This window comes from Callorhinus ursinus, unplaced genomic scaffold (genome assembly GCF_003265705.2).
Source record: "Callorhinus ursinus isolate GAN/ISIS: 27379988/994484 unplaced genomic scaffold, GSC_fseal_2.0 scaffold14, whole genome shotgun sequence".
NCBI lineage: Eukaryota > Metazoa > Chordata > Mammalia > Carnivora > Otariidae > Callorhinus > Callorhinus ursinus.
The window spans coordinates 26,465,144-26,483,248 of NW_027397076.1; the positions used below are offsets into that span (position 1 = coordinate 26,465,144).

General features: G+C 36.3%; 1 protein-coding gene across 1 annotated transcript in view; it reads right to left on the reverse strand.

Moving 5' to 3' along the window:
• OTOGL (otogelin like) overlaps nt 1-18,105 on the reverse strand; it is a 204,151-nt gene that overhangs the window by 12,222 nt on the left and 173,824 nt on the right. The window contains exons 44-53 of the mRNA XM_025881365.2: nt 16,169-16,358; nt 13,248-13,462; nt 9,468-9,609; nt 7,748-7,933; nt 5,942-6,154; nt 5,366-5,470; nt 3,575-3,682; nt 1,537-1,638; nt 932-1,036; nt 806-846 (exon numbers count right to left, since the gene is read on the reverse strand). Of these exons, the coding sequence (XP_025737150.2) occupies nt 806-846; nt 932-1,036; nt 1,537-1,638; nt 3,575-3,682; nt 5,366-5,470; nt 5,942-6,154; nt 7,748-7,933; nt 9,468-9,609; nt 13,248-13,462; nt 16,169-16,358 (1,407 nt within the window). The remainder of the gene's footprint in view (nt 1-805; nt 847-931; nt 1,037-1,536; nt 1,639-3,574; nt 3,683-5,365; nt 5,471-5,941; nt 6,155-7,747; nt 7,934-9,467; nt 9,610-13,247; nt 13,463-16,168; nt 16,359-18,105) is intronic.

Genomic DNA, 18,105 nt, shown 5'->3' on the forward strand with positions numbered 1-18,105 from the left:
TTCTGAGTACTGTGTTTATTTTATCATAATAATTCTAGCTAATCCTTATTGAGCTCTTTCTATGTAACAGGTACTATCTAAGTAATTTATATTAACTTATTTTATTGACATGATGTAGGTATTGTTATTTTATATTGCAGATGAGGAAAGTGAAGCACAGGTAGGAAGAGTCCAGGCCAGGAATAAAAACAAGGCAGTTTCAACTTGCTTTTGTTCTTGTTTTGACTTATATCTGGGCTATAGTTTCTAAAGGAAATCAAAAAGTTATGGCAGAGTAGAAAGAATAAAGGAATACACAAAAGCACACACAGACATAAAACAACCCTTGGTTTGAGTCCTAAAGATCTCAATCATTTGCTCTCTCTAGACCTCAACTTTCTTATTTACAAAATGTTCATAGATAACTCTTAAGAAAATACCAACAGTTACATGTTTATATCCCCTCCTTCTCCACAACAGAGGCATCATTGGCACAATTTCTTGAAGAATCACTGGGGACACCTCTCAATATTGAGATAATCTTTTTTTCAATGTTTTGCTTCATTTTAAGACCAGTGAAGTGAAGTAGATATAAGGCTAGTAGATTCAGTCACCCGTGAAAAAAATAATGGATTGCATTTTCTTATCTCAAGTAAATAAAAAGGGTTTACTGCTCCCTGATACCAGAGCATGTTACTTTAATCAACTTCAGTATAATTTAATGAGGATAATTTCATTAACTCTGAGAACTCAGAAATAAGGGGGATAAAGGAAGAATAAACTAACTTAAATAATATGACAATTCAATCAGAATATGTGTTCTTACCACTTCACAAGTTGGCATAACAAGGTTTTCACAGCTACATTCTAAAAGGCAAAAATCAACGTATTTATATTGGTCAGAATATATCACTGTACTATAATAAAACTTCAAAGTATGAAAATTAGTTACCGCAACGCCATGTTGGACAACATTGACCAGATACATTTTCTTTGACAAGCTTCATATCCTCTGCACAGTCAAGCAGTGGTGCAGGACAAAGATTTGGGTCACAAACTAAATAGAAAAAAATTCCATGGATAAAGGTTAGCTTCTTGTAAAAGCTTATCCTTACTACCTACCGTTTAACTCACTGCCATTGCTAATGTTGTGCATGGACTCATTTCTCCCACCACTCACTTGCCATGTATCGGTGGGGATGGAATACATGACTCCCAAGCAGGTACAACAGTAGTAGAACTAGGGTAGCTCAGCAGGTGAAAAGCCCTGAGAAATGCCAGTTGTGCAAGAAAAGAAAGGAAGTAGAGAATGTATGGAATCACCTGGGAAGCTAGAAATTCTAGGATGATGAGAAAAGTCATAGTAATCTATTTCGGGGAAGTAATGATATTATCCAAGAAGAGCTCTTAGATGTATGAAAATATTACCTATACTTAATATATATTTTATGTACTAGAATTCAATGAAGGTCTGATATAACAGTGCAATGAAGATTCATAGGGCTTTTTAAATATTGGATAAATCTAAATATTTTAAAGTAGTTGAGATATACTTACCACAATAATATTGTGGACAACAGAAATGTGTAGTATTAAGATCCACAGTGAGGAATTCCCCATCAGTACATAGTGGAATAGGTTTGGTGCAAGATTCACAAACTGAAGGTAAAACAAAAAGCCAGAAATCACAACTGAGCTAAAAACAAGCTAATTATTCATTTGGATTACTGCACACATATAAAAATCAACATGAAATAATGTTTAATAAAATAGGAAAAAGGGAAAATAAGGCTTTAACAGATCTCCTCATTTGGTCATGAAAACCCTACTATTAGGTATATTGCTATATGCTTCCTGAGCACAGTGACCGAGGAAAACACCATCTTACCAGAAATATAGAGCATTAAGATTTCTAGAGCAACTTTCTTTTTCCTAGGATCAAAATGTCATTGATTTATTTACTTCAGTTTTCTGAATTCACTACCCTTGATTACTCCAATTTATGAAAGAATAATAGAGTAGGCACCTGTTCTTTTGGGCTGTTCAGTATCCCTTTCACTTCAATTACAATTCTCTGAAAGACCCTGATGAAATGTCCCACCCATACTGTCTTGGAATGACTCTTAATAAAGGTGCCTGACTCTCAGCAGGCCTCTGTGTAGGAACAACCCACATTAGACAAATCAGAATCTCTTTCTATGGCATCTGAATCATAAACAGAGGCACACCAGGGCAGGAAATGGATGTTGCTGACTCAGTCATTAGTGACTGCCCCCTGGAGTAGCTGGTTTCTCTCCTTCCCAGGGCTTGGTTGTTCTGCTTCATCTTGATCCTACAAAATCTTGATCCCCAAGCCTTCCAGTAATTGGTTGCGTGTAAACTAGCCACAAGCAATCCATTTTGCCACCTGCACTCAAAGAACCTTAACTGGTACAAAGAGATGTTTTGATTTCCATAGGTACACCTGAAACCTACATTAATCACCAGTCTTTGATATGAAAATTCACTTGAAATGGAAAATAGAGAACTTTTTATTTTTCAGTGTCCATTTCATCAAACAGAATATATAGCTCCCTATAGTCTTTTCCCAGACACCTTTCATTTCATTTCTACCATTCTCTTCCATCATCACTATGCTCACACATACATCACACATGATATATAAAATGAAGTTTTAAAGAGGTTCTCTAATGGCTTAGCAGAGTCCATTATTTCAGTTGGTTCTTCAAGGAAAGCCAAGGCTAATTTTTTCTCTAAAAACAACTGGTACTAGCCTTATTAAAGAAAAAAAAAAACTTAACTATATTGTCTTGAGCATGTTTTGACTGATATATATAGTCCATACATATAATAAGAGAAAGTAATGCTAACTGTAATAATTGTTGAGTCATTTATTTTTTTTAAAGATTTTATTTATTTATTTGAGAGAGAGAATGAGAGAGAGAGAGCACGTGAGAGGGGGAGGGTCAGAGGGAGAAGCAGACTCCCTGCTGAGCAGGGAGCCCGATGTGGGACTCAATCCCGGGACTCGATCCCGGGACTCCAGGATCATGACCTGAGCTGAAGGCAGTCGCTTAACCAACTGAGCCACCCAGGCGCCCAGTTGTTGAGTCATTTAAAATGCCATACTGCTTCTCCCTCTGACCCTCTTCCCTCTCGGGCTCTCTATCTCTCATTCTCTCTCTCGCAAATAAATAAATAAAATCTTTAAAAAAATAAATAAATAAAATGCCATACTTTCTTTTCAACTGTTCTTATTCAGTTGGATTCCTATCAGTATATCAGCAGAATATTGGTTACCATCAGTCCCATGAAATTCATATCAAATAAGAGATTTTCCCTAAATTCTCCCTTCATTTCAAAAAAGTTATCTCACAGGGGCACCTGGGTGCCTCAGTCATTAAGCGTCTGCCTTCCGCTCGGGTCATGGTCCCAGGGTCCTGGGATCGGGCCCTGCATCAGGCTTCCTGCTCGGCGGGAAGCCTGCTTCTCCCTCTCCCACTCTGCCTGCTTGTATTCCCTCTCTCGCTGTGTCTCTCTCTGTCAAATAAATAAATAAAATCTTAAAAAAAAAGTTATCTCACAGAACACTCACCACAGAGAGGAGAAAAACAGCAAGGCTCTTCCTGTTGAACTTGAATCAAGAATTGGTCTTCTCTGCATTCTGGTATTGAAATCCTGGGGCATTTCAATTGGTCACATTCTGCAGAAACACCAAGATATTTGAACATTTGTATAGAGTGGAATGATAAAATAAAGTAGTATGGTTTAGTTCTCTTTGAATTTATATATATGTTGCTAACTCAGTGTGTGTTTGGTGGGGGAGGGTTCCCACTCAGCACCCAGTAATTCTCTAGACACCAGCTGGTTGTCCTACAATTCAACTCAATTCTGACACTACCTACAGACACCAGTTACAAGCCCTGCTTGTTACCTGTACTCCTTTCTGGCTGACTGGCTATAAATCGGGGGTTTCCACAATCTTTTCCTTGGGTTTGATTAATTTGCTAGAGCAGCCAGCAGAACCCAGAGAAAAATTTTACTTACCAGATCACCAATTTTTTATAAAAGAACATAACTCAGGAATAGCCAGATGGAAGAGATGCATAGGGCAAAGAAGAGAGAAAGGGTAGGGAGCTTTTATGCCCTCTCAGAGCACACCAGTCCCTGAATTTCCTTGTGTTCACCAACCTGGGAGTTCTCTAAACCTCAGTCTTCTTTGGGTTTATTTTGGAGGCTTTACTATGTAGGCATGATTGATTAAATCATTGGCTATTGAAGATCAGATCCAACCTCCAGTCCCTGTCCCCTCCCTGGAGGTCAGGGGGTGGGACTGAAAATTCTAACCCTCCAATCACATGATTGGTTCCCCTGGCAACCAGACCCCATTCTCAGATTAGCTAAAGGCTTTCCAAAAGCAGTCATTAACATAACAAAAGACAATTTTATAGGTCTCCTCATTTAGGAAACTCAGGATTAGGAGCTCTGTGCTGAGAATGGGGTAGAAGACCAGGTATGTATTTCTTATTATAAATTATAATATCACACCTGCTATTTCCTATATATTTCTGCTAAGATTAAGATCTTTAAAATGAATTTTATCTAAATCCATGTGTTAATATAATATATAAACTTAAAATTTATATATATATATTTATTTATAAAGAAATTGCAGGTGAAAAAAGAACTATTGTGGGGCACCCGGGTCGCTCAGGTGGTTAAGCGTCTGCCTTCAGCTCCGGTCATGATCCCAGGGTCCTGGGATCGAGCCCCATGTCGGGCTCTCTGCTCACCCTCTGCCTCTGCCTGCCTCTGTGTGTGTCAAATAAATAAATAAAATCATTAATAACATTGGGGAGGGTATGTGCTACGGTGAGCGCTGTGAATTGTGCAAGACTGTTGAATCACAGATCTGTACTTCTGAAACAAATAACGCAACATATGTTAAGAAGAAAGAAAAAGAAGAAGATAACAGGAGAGGAAGAATGAAGGGGAGTAAGTCAGAGGGGGAGAGGAACCATGAGAGACTATGGACTCTGAGAAACTGAGGGTTCTAGAGGGGAGGGGGGTGGAGGGATGGGTTAGCCTGGTGATGGGTGTTAAAGAGGGCACATTCTGCATGGAACACTGGGTGTTATGCACAAACAATGAATCATGGAACACTACATCAAAAACTAATGATGTAATATATGGTGATTAACATAACAATAAAAAATTTAAAAAAATCATTAATAAAATCTTTTAAAAAAAGAACTATCTTTAGCAAGACAACTTCACAATATTTTATAACAAATCATTTTCTTATAGACCTAAAGAATGAGAATCGAATCCACTATTCCAAACAAACAATGAACCTCACTCTTTATTTTCCTAGTTAATTACTCACCACATTGATACTGTGGACAACAAGAAAGGCGACTATGGCCAACAACCAATTTCTGACTATTCGTACATGTTGGAATAGCAGCTTCACATAAGGTCATGTCACATCCTGGAAATAAGAAACAGAAGCACTAAAATATTAGCGAATATAACTAAAATCTGTGCTTCTAACTCAAATCAGGGAAGTGGTTCTTACTATGCATGTTTTTACACTGCAATTAAACTCATTCAACTGACAAATGGGTCATATGTGAAAAGGTAGCAGATTTAAGGTTTATTTATTATGGTCCTTTCACCCTTAATTGTCCTAAGTCAAAGATTCCCAGAATTTTGTCGCATATCATTGAATACTATTAATTGCTTATAGCTAGAGATTTGTATGTGTATTTGCAAAATCAGCAAAACCATAATGAGGAAAAACTTGCTTTGAGAAAATAAAAATGATTTTTATGGCCATATTTCTGTTTTTACCTCAACGCTTTTGTTTACCAAACACTATGCATGTCCTGATTTTTTCACAAATAATCTCAACAGATTTTGTGGCATTGACAGATGGGAAGTCTGCGGCCTGCACACATACCACAAACTTCCTTTGAACAGCAGGTCCACTTATCAGTGATGCCCAGGACAACTTCAGCTTCTCTTTCACAAATTGGCGAGGGCTCTTCATCACAGTCAGGTTCTGTAGGAATAATACTTCCATTCTCCAAACATTTGTAGAGGGCACATTCATCAATGCCCCCATTCCAAACCTCTCCAGCAGTACGAGGTTGGTCTTCACTATCTGTGCATGCTTAAAAAGATGGACAATGTTACATCACTCATAACCCGGACACTAAAATAAATCAGGCTATGATATTTGAATTTCAGACCATGACTTGGCTCAGTGACATAGATAACATGTCACAGATTTATCCTTTCTTATAGATTCTTCTTTTTATCAGCTAGTAGCTTACATTTCTCTTCCATGAAATTTGTAATGTAGTGTGCAAAAATATTTTCCCTTCTACAACTATCTGTAAATTTGCATGTCCTCTTCTATACATAAGATAATCTGTTCATTATTTCTTATTCATTTTGTCTTTAGTATGATTTATTTTGTTTGAACAAACTCAGTAAAATAACTGTAAATTAGTTTTAAAATATTAACTATTCAAACTGAGTGGTATTAGGAAAAAAAGTCTCTAGCACATATTTATCATTTTTGTCATATGAAAATTCAAAACATGTCAACTTTAAAATCTAAATGTGGGAAGTAGCTTATTATTTAGTGACTCATTATTTAGTAATTATGTAGTTTTATTATTGAAGTGTTACTTAATGATAAATACGGTCCACTAGTAGTTCCTTTAAATTGATAGAGATGAATATAGTGATGGCCATATACCCAGCCTCAAATGAACTTCTTTTATATTATTCTCTTTACTGTCAAACCAACCTCACAGGTCCCTAAAAAAACAAACATGCCTGTTTATTCTCAAAGTCTTCTACAAATACTTTTCTCAATGGCAAACACAAACTTCTTTCTGGAACTATATATGCATTTCACTTCTACTTGCCCATTCTCTTTCATTATTAGCTTAATCTCTTTTCCTCTAACCGTAATGTTAAGCTCTGTACTGCAATTTTCTCGGTTTTGCACTATTTTCATCTGCAACCACCATGGAGACGATGAGTCAGAATGAAATGGTTTGAAAATGAAAGTTGAACAATTAAATGTTTTCTCCCAGATAATAACATTATCTGACATTTCTTGAGTGGTTATTTTACTCTAGGCACTGTTGCAAAATGCTTTGTATTATTTATGTATCCCCACTCTAACTTTATGGGATAAGTGCTATTATTTTCTCCATTTTACAGATGCTAACCCAGGCTCAAAGAGGTAAAGATGAATCACTATTACATGAAATAATTGGAATTTCAATTCAGTTCATATCCTATGCTCTTAATTCTTAATTTATCATACCCCCACCTAGTTATTACAGGCATAGGTAGAGATTAAAACATCATCACTGCATCACTGTCGGGGGAGGGTTGTTAAATGGCTGATGGGGATTAAAGAGGACACTTGTTGTGATGAGCACCAGGTGTTGTATGTAAGTGTTGAATCACTAAATTCTATACCTGAAACTAATATTACACTGTATGTTTACTAACTGGAATTTAAATAAAAACTTGGAACAACAGCAACAACAACAAAACCACATCACCACCAAAACATCTAATTTGGGTAACATATTAAAATCAAACTACAAACAAACCAGTTTTCTTTCCAACACCTGGGGGACCTGTTGATCGGTCTTTCTCAGCACATCTCCCCAAGATCTAAAAAAGCTTTATTTATTTGCCAAATCCCTAAGCAGTCATCTTGCACTCTGCTGCTTACCGCATTCTTGCTCTGGAATGCACTGGATTGAGTCTGGCCTGTGAAGGATGGTTCCATTTTTGCACACGCAATCTTCCCTTAAGGTCGAACATGAAGCATGTCCATAGAACCACCTGTTCAGACATGTTCTTGCTTCACAAGTCCTCACACAGGGTTGATATTCCTTCCCCTCTGGGCAATTCAGAGCTATGAATAACAAAGGACAGAATTTGCTAAGGAGAAAAGTCACCTACTTGGATTATAGTACAAGGAAGAAATATTGGATTTCTTTCTGAAAATGAATTTTGCCCATTTCCGTCTCTTCAAATTTCATTTTTCATTTATTATGTAACCAAAAACTAGAAACAAAATAAGCAATAGGTATTTTTGAGTATCTTCCAGGGATCCAGCTAGTATTATATGTTATGGTATAGTAGGAAAATCTCATCTGATTTGTAGCAAGTAAACGTGATCAAAAGGCAGCCCAAATCTAGTAGGCATAAATATAGAATCAACTAGTATGAGGTTACTTCTCTGTGTAGTGAGGAGATACAACAGTCTATTCAGAATAAGCAGAAATATGCTTTAAATATGTAACTCAACCAAGCCATAAAAAAGAAAAATGCCGTGTGTTTAGGTTTAATCCTTCACTGTCAAAAGAAACTACAATTGCTGAACAGTTTGTAAATGATGTTTTAGACAATTCTTTTGATTTTCAGTGATCTTAAAAAATCATATTGTTAAAAAATGAACACACAGCTGGTAGGGGTATAAATTGGTAAAATCTCAGCGGGGAACGATTTGATGGCATCTATTAAATTAGAGATGTCATACATTTCCTATGAATCAAGCAACACCACTCTTGAATAGTGATCATCTCTGGGAGCAAAGAGAGGTAAGGGAGAGTAGAGCACACCAGGAGCTGCTTTATGTCTGAAATGAAGTCATGTAACCGGTGTTTGTGATATATTATCCTTTCTATATGTATTTTACTTTTTCTCCTAGGGAAAATGAAAACTTTTATTTTATTTTGGAGCATTTCATTAATATTCATTTTGACCATCTTTTACCACTTAATCCATTTAATTGCTATTTCTTAAATTAAATTAACAGTATTTTCTGTGAAATGTACCCAGGACTGGATATAGGTTTAATAAAATTTTTATGACATTACAACTTGATGAGAAACATGAGCCCCATAGATAAAAATTGGCAAAGAATACATACAAAAGAAAAAGGATTCGCAAACATGTATTTGCAAAAAAGACTGAACCTAGATACCAATCAAAGAAAGATTAGCTTCCAGGATGTGGATACTATGTCAGGAAAGGAGGAAAAGTGAACAGAAAAATATGTATCTTCTTCACAAGCTAGGGGACAAGCCAGGGGTCAAATGAGGCGGGTTGAATTGAAACCAACAAAATGTGCTCTGGGATACAGAATTAAAATCCCTGTTCAATCCCCCTGTGATTTCTTCAATATTTCCATTGCTTTTGCTGACTCATATTTCGTGGACTAGGTTTTCTTTTGGGAGGGTTGAGGCCGACCTTAGATTTAGATCATAATGAAACTAGAAGTTGCCTATGTGGGTGAGCTGGCCTCTAACTTCTACGTTACATTTATCTGCATTTTATTCTTACGAAATTATTTTGTGATGAAAAATGAAAAGAAAAAGAAGTGAATGCAAAACATGGAATACTATTGGATTGTTGGAAAATATTATTGAAAATGTACTACTTACAGCAGTAATCAGGTGTTCTCCACTGAAGACAGATGTCAAACCTGTTGCACAGAGCCACATAGGCAGAAAGTGCATCACATTCATAGTTCCAAAAATAGGTATAATTGATCCACATCTTTTCACAAAAGTTCTGTGGTGAAACCTAGAGACACAGTTTGCTTTGGGATAAGTTATGTTGTTTTATTTCTCTAAAGACCCTAAGTTAGTCAAAAACTATTCAGAGAATCAAAGGGTAGCAAGTTAAGACTTATTATGGATCTTTTTTGACCTTAGATTCCAAACTTCATAATCCTAGATGTCACTTCTGATGTGAAAATATTTTTAGACACATTTTAGACAAGGTAAATATTGTCTGCACTAATCTACATAAGTATATCTTATAAAGATGAAAAAGAAACAAAGTATGTGGACCTAGCAAAATCTATTTCCGATATTATACTTCGGGTCACAATCGTCTTTTCCATATACTGAATGGGACTTTAATCTATGATGGATAAAACCAGAAGTTTCTGAAGCATTCCATAATGATACATGGCAGTACTTATTAAATGAGGTTATAAATGCTTCTCAAAAACTATGTAGTAATATTGAACATTGAACAATTTATGTAATTTGACATGCCTCAATTTAAAGAGATTTCTTCCTACAGATTGTTTCATTTTGATTTAGAAATGCCTGAAATCTAAATAATTTAACTTGTAGCAACATCTATTCCAATTTTTCTCTCTACTCATTCATTCAGCAAATGTACTAAACATCTCCATGCAGACACCAAATTCTGACAAAGTTCAAAGGGCCAGATAAAAATACTTTGTATTTTTCATATCCCATCCTTTCTTCTTCAAGGTCCATGTCTGTAAAGACCAAGATTCTATGTTCTTTTGGTCTTCTTTACAGCATTCCCTTGGTTTCCAATTCTTCACTTTACATGGAATACTTGCTGTGGTCAAGAGCACCCTCATTGTGGGATCCAGGGAACACTGAGAGTTTCCTTCTTAAAACCCTCTCCTTGGACTTTTAGTGTATTTCATTCCATTGCCTGTCCACCTGTCCGGTGTCAGCTCCTCTGCTGCCTCTTATTCTGAGTGTTTCTCTAGACCTCAGCCTCAGTGGTCACGTCTACTAGTGACAGATGTTCTTCTCAGACTCATACCACCATCTTGGGCATGGAAATCTTTTCCTCGGTTTCTTCATAGTTAAAGAGTTAAACATAAACTTACTACTACTTAAGATAGCTGTGAGCTAATATATGGTAAATGCACAGAGCAGACTCTGGAACATTGCGCATTACTCATTGTTGTTTTTAAAAATTCATACACAAATAACTCCCCAAACCTGATCCTGGCCTCAAGTTTACCTCCTCTGAGCTCCAGAATTATGTTTCTAAGCTTTTTCTGGGTATTTTTGCTTTGAAATCCCATATGACTTAATTTATCCAAAGTAAAAAATTACATACCTTTCCACTTAACCCACAAAAGCTGACTCTCCTGTATCCCCCATTCATATATTCACTTATGCAGGCTTTCATAATTTATTGAACACCTAACCACCTATCAAGCACCATGCTATGCATGAGGAGCATAAGGGTCAATAACACAGACCTATTCTCTGCCTGTGGACCTCATAGCCAGAAAAGGTCTTTGAATAGAATCCAGAGGAGTCACCCCACTAAAATGAATCAGAGGAGGGAAGTATTCTGGCTGGAAAAACTAGAAGCTTAGAAGCCCACTGGCAGGAAAAACCTTGGAATAGTCAAAGAGTTGAAAGGAGACTGGCGCTCAGTAAGCAAGAAGAGTGTAGCAGAGAGGAAGCTAGAGAAGTGGGTGGGCCAAAGTGTAGAGGACCTCATAAGACTTTAAGTGGAAGTGGAAGACACTGAAGGGTTTTAGGTAGAAAAATGATACAATCCAGACAGATCACCTGCCTGCGATGGAGATTGTCAAATGAAGGTGCTTACAAGTGGGAAACCAAATTACCTGCTTTTCTCTCTTTTGCCATCCAATTCACTAGGAAGGGGTTTGTCTGTGTGATTGGGCTATGACAGACTAAATGGCACTCTGCGTTGCCTCCCTAAGCCTTCAATAGATAAGTTGAGAAGTTTTCTGATTTAATTACCCTACTAAGTTCCCAGTTAAAAATGCGATTTTTTGAAAATCATTATGCTCGGGGTGCCTGGGTGGCTCAGTCGGTTAAGCGTCTGCCTTCGGCTCAGGTCATGATCCCAGAGTCCTGGGATCCATTCCCGTATCAGCCTCCTTGCTCACCAAGGAGTCTGCTTCTCTCTCTCCCTCTGCCCCTGCTTGTGCTCTCTCTCTGTCAAATAAATAAATAAAATCTTAAAAAAAAATCATTGTTAAAAAAAAGAAAACCATTATGCTTTTTTTTAAGATTTTGTTTTTATTTATTTATTTGTCAGAGAGAGGGAGAGCGAGCACAAGCAGGGGAAGTGGCAGGCAGAAGGAGAAGCAGGCTCCCCACTGAGCAAGGAGCCTAATGTGGGCCTGGATCCCAAGACCCTGGGATCATGACCTCAGCCGAAGGCAGACCCTTAACTGACTGATCCATCCAGGCATCCCAAAAATCATTATGCTTTAAAAGACATTAAAATGACACTAAACTGAGTTTTAAAGTATTTATTATTTTTTTTCATTTTTATAGGCCTGCTTTTTAAAAAAAATGTAAACATTTAAAACCCATCTGCATCCAAATCTCCAAGTAAAAAACAAAGCTCCCAAAAGATATGCCATTTTTATCCCATGACTCGCCATCCTTCACTTTTCCATGAGGGAACTCATGGGCCAGGCTGAGAATTACAGAGTCTACACTCCACAGTTGAGCATGGGCAGTGCTGCACAGTGAGCTCCTTCCTGCTTTGACAATTCCCTTACGTTCTTTCCCAGGCTCTTCCCCTCCATATGTACTACACTCAACCATTTCAACATCTTCCTAACATGACCTTTTACACAAAACTTGTTCTTACACATATTGTTGTATCTGCCAAGTGTCCCTTCCTCCCTCGTCTCTCCTGGCATATTCATCCTTCTAAGTGAATCAAATATCTAAAGCTATGAGAAGTCTCCTGAAAGCCTGGGCTCCCATATACCTCCAGACTGTATATTGTCATGTACCTATCTACAAGCTTGCTTTCCCACCAGACCTCCGGAGACTAAAGGAGAGTCTTATTCATCTTTGGGTCACAGGAGTTTAACACGATGCCTTGTAAGTGCTGCATGCTCCCAAGCTTTTCATTAAATGAGTCATGAAATACTGTATTTGTCTGTCCTGTGTCCTAACAATGCATCTTTTTTTTAATGATAGAGATTACTTAAAATATCTACTAGTCACATAAAGTCAGAAAGTTAGAGACAAATAAAGAATGTTTAAATTGAATATTTGACAGGCTCTATTACAAGTAGAGACCTAAGATGCCAGGATCATAGAGAATTGATAATATCCTCACTGTCTTTGTTTCTCTACTGGGTTATCAAGTGACATTGATTTCTTTCTCCTAGAGGCATTTATTCATAGGACAGAATTTCATTTTTCTTGAAAGCTGTAGATATACTTCTGAAAAAACATAGGAGAAAAAAAGATAATTATCCTTCTTATCTCTTTAAGTCTATAAAAGTAAATGATTCTGAATTCCAAAGCACACTGACAGAAGGTTTGGGGCTAAACTGTTCTCAGTAGAAGAACATCATGGCAAGAACAGGAATTTATTGGCTTTACTCTCAACATGTCCAATGTGACAGTTCTTATTTATGGTTGCCCTTAACTTACTTTATTATGGCATGGAATGAAAACTCTTCTATTTAATAACTCAATGCAGTGACTGCAATCATGCTCAGTACAATTCCTAACAGGTCTTCTTGTTGTGACTTCAAATGATTTCTCAATTTCCCAGCTCTCAATAAATAATTCTATGTCTTCCATATTTGTAATAATTGTGCCATTTTGCATCCTTAGATCATCACCTGGATCTTCATTGCAAATTCCTAGAAAAATATGTGACATTTAGAAGGAAAAATTTTTTCACTTAAACCAAATGTAGGCAGCAGAAATAAATCATCTTAATAATTGATTTTAAATGAATAAATCATTTACTGAACAAGGTGCCAAATGTATATCCTTTCACTTTAATGTTGATGGATTTTTTAATTATGTATCTGATTGTTTGATAAAATAGTACAGAGTTGTCTTAACCAGATAAGAAAGAGACCACAATCGTAGAAGTCAAGAAATGTGAAGAGATGGTAGAAAATGAAGAAAGAGGAGATTGACTCTGCTCCCACACTCCTTCACTATTACCACTATCTCCTAATTGCAGAACTAGTTCTTAAGCTTTCCAAGATATTCCTTAGAGTAGTGGGCATTTGGTGATTGCCTCTCGGTCATCCATTCACACAGGAAAACCCTGCCTGAAAACATTAAGTTCCGCCTTCAGGAAGTATCCCTGCCCCATCACCACTGTAGGAGAAGGCCATGATCGGCATAAAGGTAGTCCTTACTCCCGTGCATTAACAACTGTTACAGGTAATAAACCAGTCAGGTCAGATAGTCACCTAGACACATGGATACATTCAACATTTGGACAACCACAACCAAACAGGATTCGATCTGGGAATTCTAAGACATAGACAATCTTCCTTCCTTAGGATGACGTGGCCTACTGATGGTTATCATGCTTTGACCTGCTAAAGCCTCCAGCTTCCTGAGGAAGGCCAGACTGGGGACAGATCTTACTCTTCATGCAGTGGAGTGCAGAGCCAAGGGAACTGCAGAGAAATAGCCCAGAACCCGGATCATACTTGATCTGAATCCTACCCTACCTTAAGACATATTTTTTCTTAATACCCAAGGCTCCAGCTATAAAAGATATAATTTGAACATTTTTTTCAAGTATTAAATCTTAATACTCAAGTAGGCATGTTAAGATCATAAAGGTTGCTGCTACCATCATTGCTTTGTCTTTGTAAATATACAAAGGACTGAAGGCAATGCAAAAACAAACAAATAAAAAACAAAACTCTAGTGAAGTGAACTATACTGTCAAGCAGCTACTATTTTTTAAGTCCAAAATTTCCTGGAAAAAGGTAATTGCTAATAAAAAATTGGTTTTATTGCAACTCCAGCCACCAGCCCTGTAAACTTCACAGTGCTGTAGAGAACAAGGTATTCATACAGACGTCCCACTCTGGCGTCCATGCTCAATTTAGGTCATACTCTTGCTCACTGCAACTTTTTCAGACTTGACAGCACCTAGATTTCCCTTAAACCAAAACCATTCTTCACCCACTATGGAGGTCATGAACTTTAGGGGGTGACCCTCGGTTAGCAAAAAGGTGATCCTACCCGCTTCTCTACAGTGATTACTTAAGAATCCAATTAGCAGAGTGTGTCTGTAAAAGCATGAGCTGACAAAAGTGAAGGAAAAAAATTCACAAGCTCAAATAGAAATCATAGCATGCAGAAATGATAAATCATCAGAGAAAATATGCATTCCTAAAGTCTCTGAGTATTACTCAATAATAACTTGATTTATTATGTATAATCAATACTATACAGACTCAAAAATAACTATTTCCACAGTGATAACCTTCAGTCCCCATAGAACTTTGTGCTACATTTAGCGTACTATAAATAGGCAAGGAAATACCTAAACCTTTTTAGCCAAACTTTGCACTAAATGCTTTAAAGAAGAAATCTGTGTGTTTTTTGTAATTTGTTGAGGGAAAGGACTTAGTCTTATTTGTTTTTGTGTTGCCAGCACCAAGCCCTGAGTCTAAACACTCAGAAGGTGATTCATAAACTTTTACTCAATTAACATTTGGTGAGATTAAAGTAGATATATTTTGCTAAGCTAACATTTATTGATCATGTGTATTAGGCAATGTGTTAAGTGTTTGACATTAACTTTCACATTTAACCCTAACAACAATCTTGAAGGGAGAATGTTGCTATTCCCATTTTAAAGATGAGGAAACTGATGTTCACTTCAGAGTACAGATCTACAAAAAGAACAGTCTCCATCAGACATCAAAGCCAGTATTATACTTTTTTATTTTGTTGTGTACCTAGAGGTATTTCTAATTTGTTTCCTTTGGCTTATAACTCTTTATGTGTCTATGTAACATGGTGTGATATTAACCTAGGTGTAAAGATACACCTAGGCATTACATTTTATAACAAAACTGTGACAAATATTGAGAACATTGTGTTCCCTGTATGTAACTTTCAAGGTGGCTTAAGCAACTAAGTTTTCCCCTATTTCAAATTTTAACATAATAAGGAAGAAACAAACTTATTTAAGCCTTTAATCTTTCTGTAACTCATATTTCTCACTTATAACTTAATACCAACTTATGAGGGTTATTGTTAGAATTGAATAAGTTCAAGTATATAAAATAATGGCACTTTATTAATGATTAATAAAGATGAATATAGTAGGATAGATGCAGAATATAGTAGTAACATAAACAGTATCGCAATAATAGTAGTAAACATATATTTCCATAAAATATGCAAATTGAACTGTTATTTCTTGCTTCTTAGCCCATTTATTAAAATGAAATAGTATTCACATGGGGAACTAAAAGTTAACATCACACCTCAAATATGAAAAGTGGGGCATCAGGGCCAAAACAGTGTAATGTGAGAGAAAAAAAATTAGAAGAAATTAAGATTTGAAGAGCAATGCTCACCACAGAGTCCTTCTGTGTAAGATGACAAGTTAAATCGAAAGCCAAAATGAATGTCTATGATCCCTGTAAGGTGAGCCCACTTTATGACTAGTCCAGCTGGAGTCGTAATCACATACATGGAACCAGAATCTTCTATGGACAGTTCTTGACTTGAAAAGGGCAGAGGCACAACTATAGAATCCACTTCAACCTAAAATAACACAGTGAATTTACAACTGTTAGAAAAATATTTATGTCTCAATATACACTCTTTAAAAGTAGAATTCAGATGATTCCATTTCTTCTTGTCGAATATAAACTATTTCCTAAGTTTTTAAAAATTTATTTCTCTGCTGCTGCCACAGTTTCTCACAACTTCTAGTTCCTTTATTATTCCTTTGTTGTATCTTGCTATATTCAGTATTTGCTGTCCACCTTGTTGCCCCTTATTTTCTTCAAAACTTAACTCTCTTCTGTGTTATGTATGCTTTTCTGTTTCCCGCAATACATGTTGATTACACCATTATCTACTAATATGAACTTAAGATAATAAAGTTATTTTCAGGATATTTTCTTTAATCTGGGTCCTTTCTTTGATCTTCTAAATCAGTGTTCAACAGTAATGTTCCTCACAATCATCTGTCAAGCTTGGTAAAGACTAAGTTTCCCAGTGATTCTATTTCTAGGTTTGGAAGGGATTCTAGACTCTGTATTTTTAGCACATACTCTTGGTAATAACAAATGTAGGCAATCCGAGGATTATATTTTAAAAAACACTGTTTTAAATAATGACAAAGACATGGAACCAGCAGTAACTTTGTCGGCCATGTCTCACCAACCATCCAATTTCTCATCTTTATATCTTCCTCATGTTGCCATCTGCAGGCTGAAATAGCCTTACTCCTGCCTGGTTAATTTCCACTTTCTTTAACATTTCTCTTAGGTGTCACCTCCTCCAAAAATACCTATTTGACCTTCCTATAAACTGTATTAAATGACCTGTTTCCACAATATATTAGTCAAACTCTATCACTATACCTCCTATTGCTTTCTAATTGGCAGACAATTGCATTTAAGCACTTCACATACAGCTACAAGTTACTTGAGACCAGGACCTTGTTGTTTTATCATATGAACTCTCAATAAATGATTCTTAAAGAATTAGTTTTTAACTGAATACATGATCAGAGACAGATTCTTAAAGAATTAATTTTTAACTGAATACATGACCAGAGATGAATTCAGGTGAATCCAAAACTAAGCCCTTTGGCTCAAATGCTCACTAATAGCACTGACCAGATGTGAGTTTAAATTTATTTCCCACCCACTTCCTGTTAATGTATCAACTGATCAAATCAAAGGTATATACAAATGCTATCATCCATCTTAACTTAAAATTAAAATTAAGCTTTCTAACACCTTACTATATTTAGGCTCATTTTTATATTGTTTCCAGCCTAGAATGTTTGGCCTGTGCTAAAAAAGATAGAATTATTTCTAGAAAGCATGTAACATCTCAGTCATTTTAGCAAAATCTTTACACATTATTTTCTTACATTTTTGAGAGAGCCATAAAAGTGAAATACCCAGCTTATAACTCACCCTTCTCCAGTAAATATATATTCCTTGGGATAATGGTTTTTTCCTATAAAACCAAATGGTTTTTTTCAATCTTTTTATAAAACATCCCCCTTCTTCAGTTTATTTCAATCGTTAAATATTTCTTCATTTCTTCTTATTTTCACTATCACATATTCATTGAAAATTTAACATCATCAGCATTTCAAAACTATTTTTCTCTTGGTGGTCTGCCTTCTGGTACTCTTAGCTACTACGTTTTTCAACCTTGTGATCCCTCTTTTTATACATCATTTCTACTTTGTCTAATTTAAAACATTAATGGTAACCTTGGCACTTGGGCACTCACATTACCCAAGAGGGATTTCACGTGTTTGACA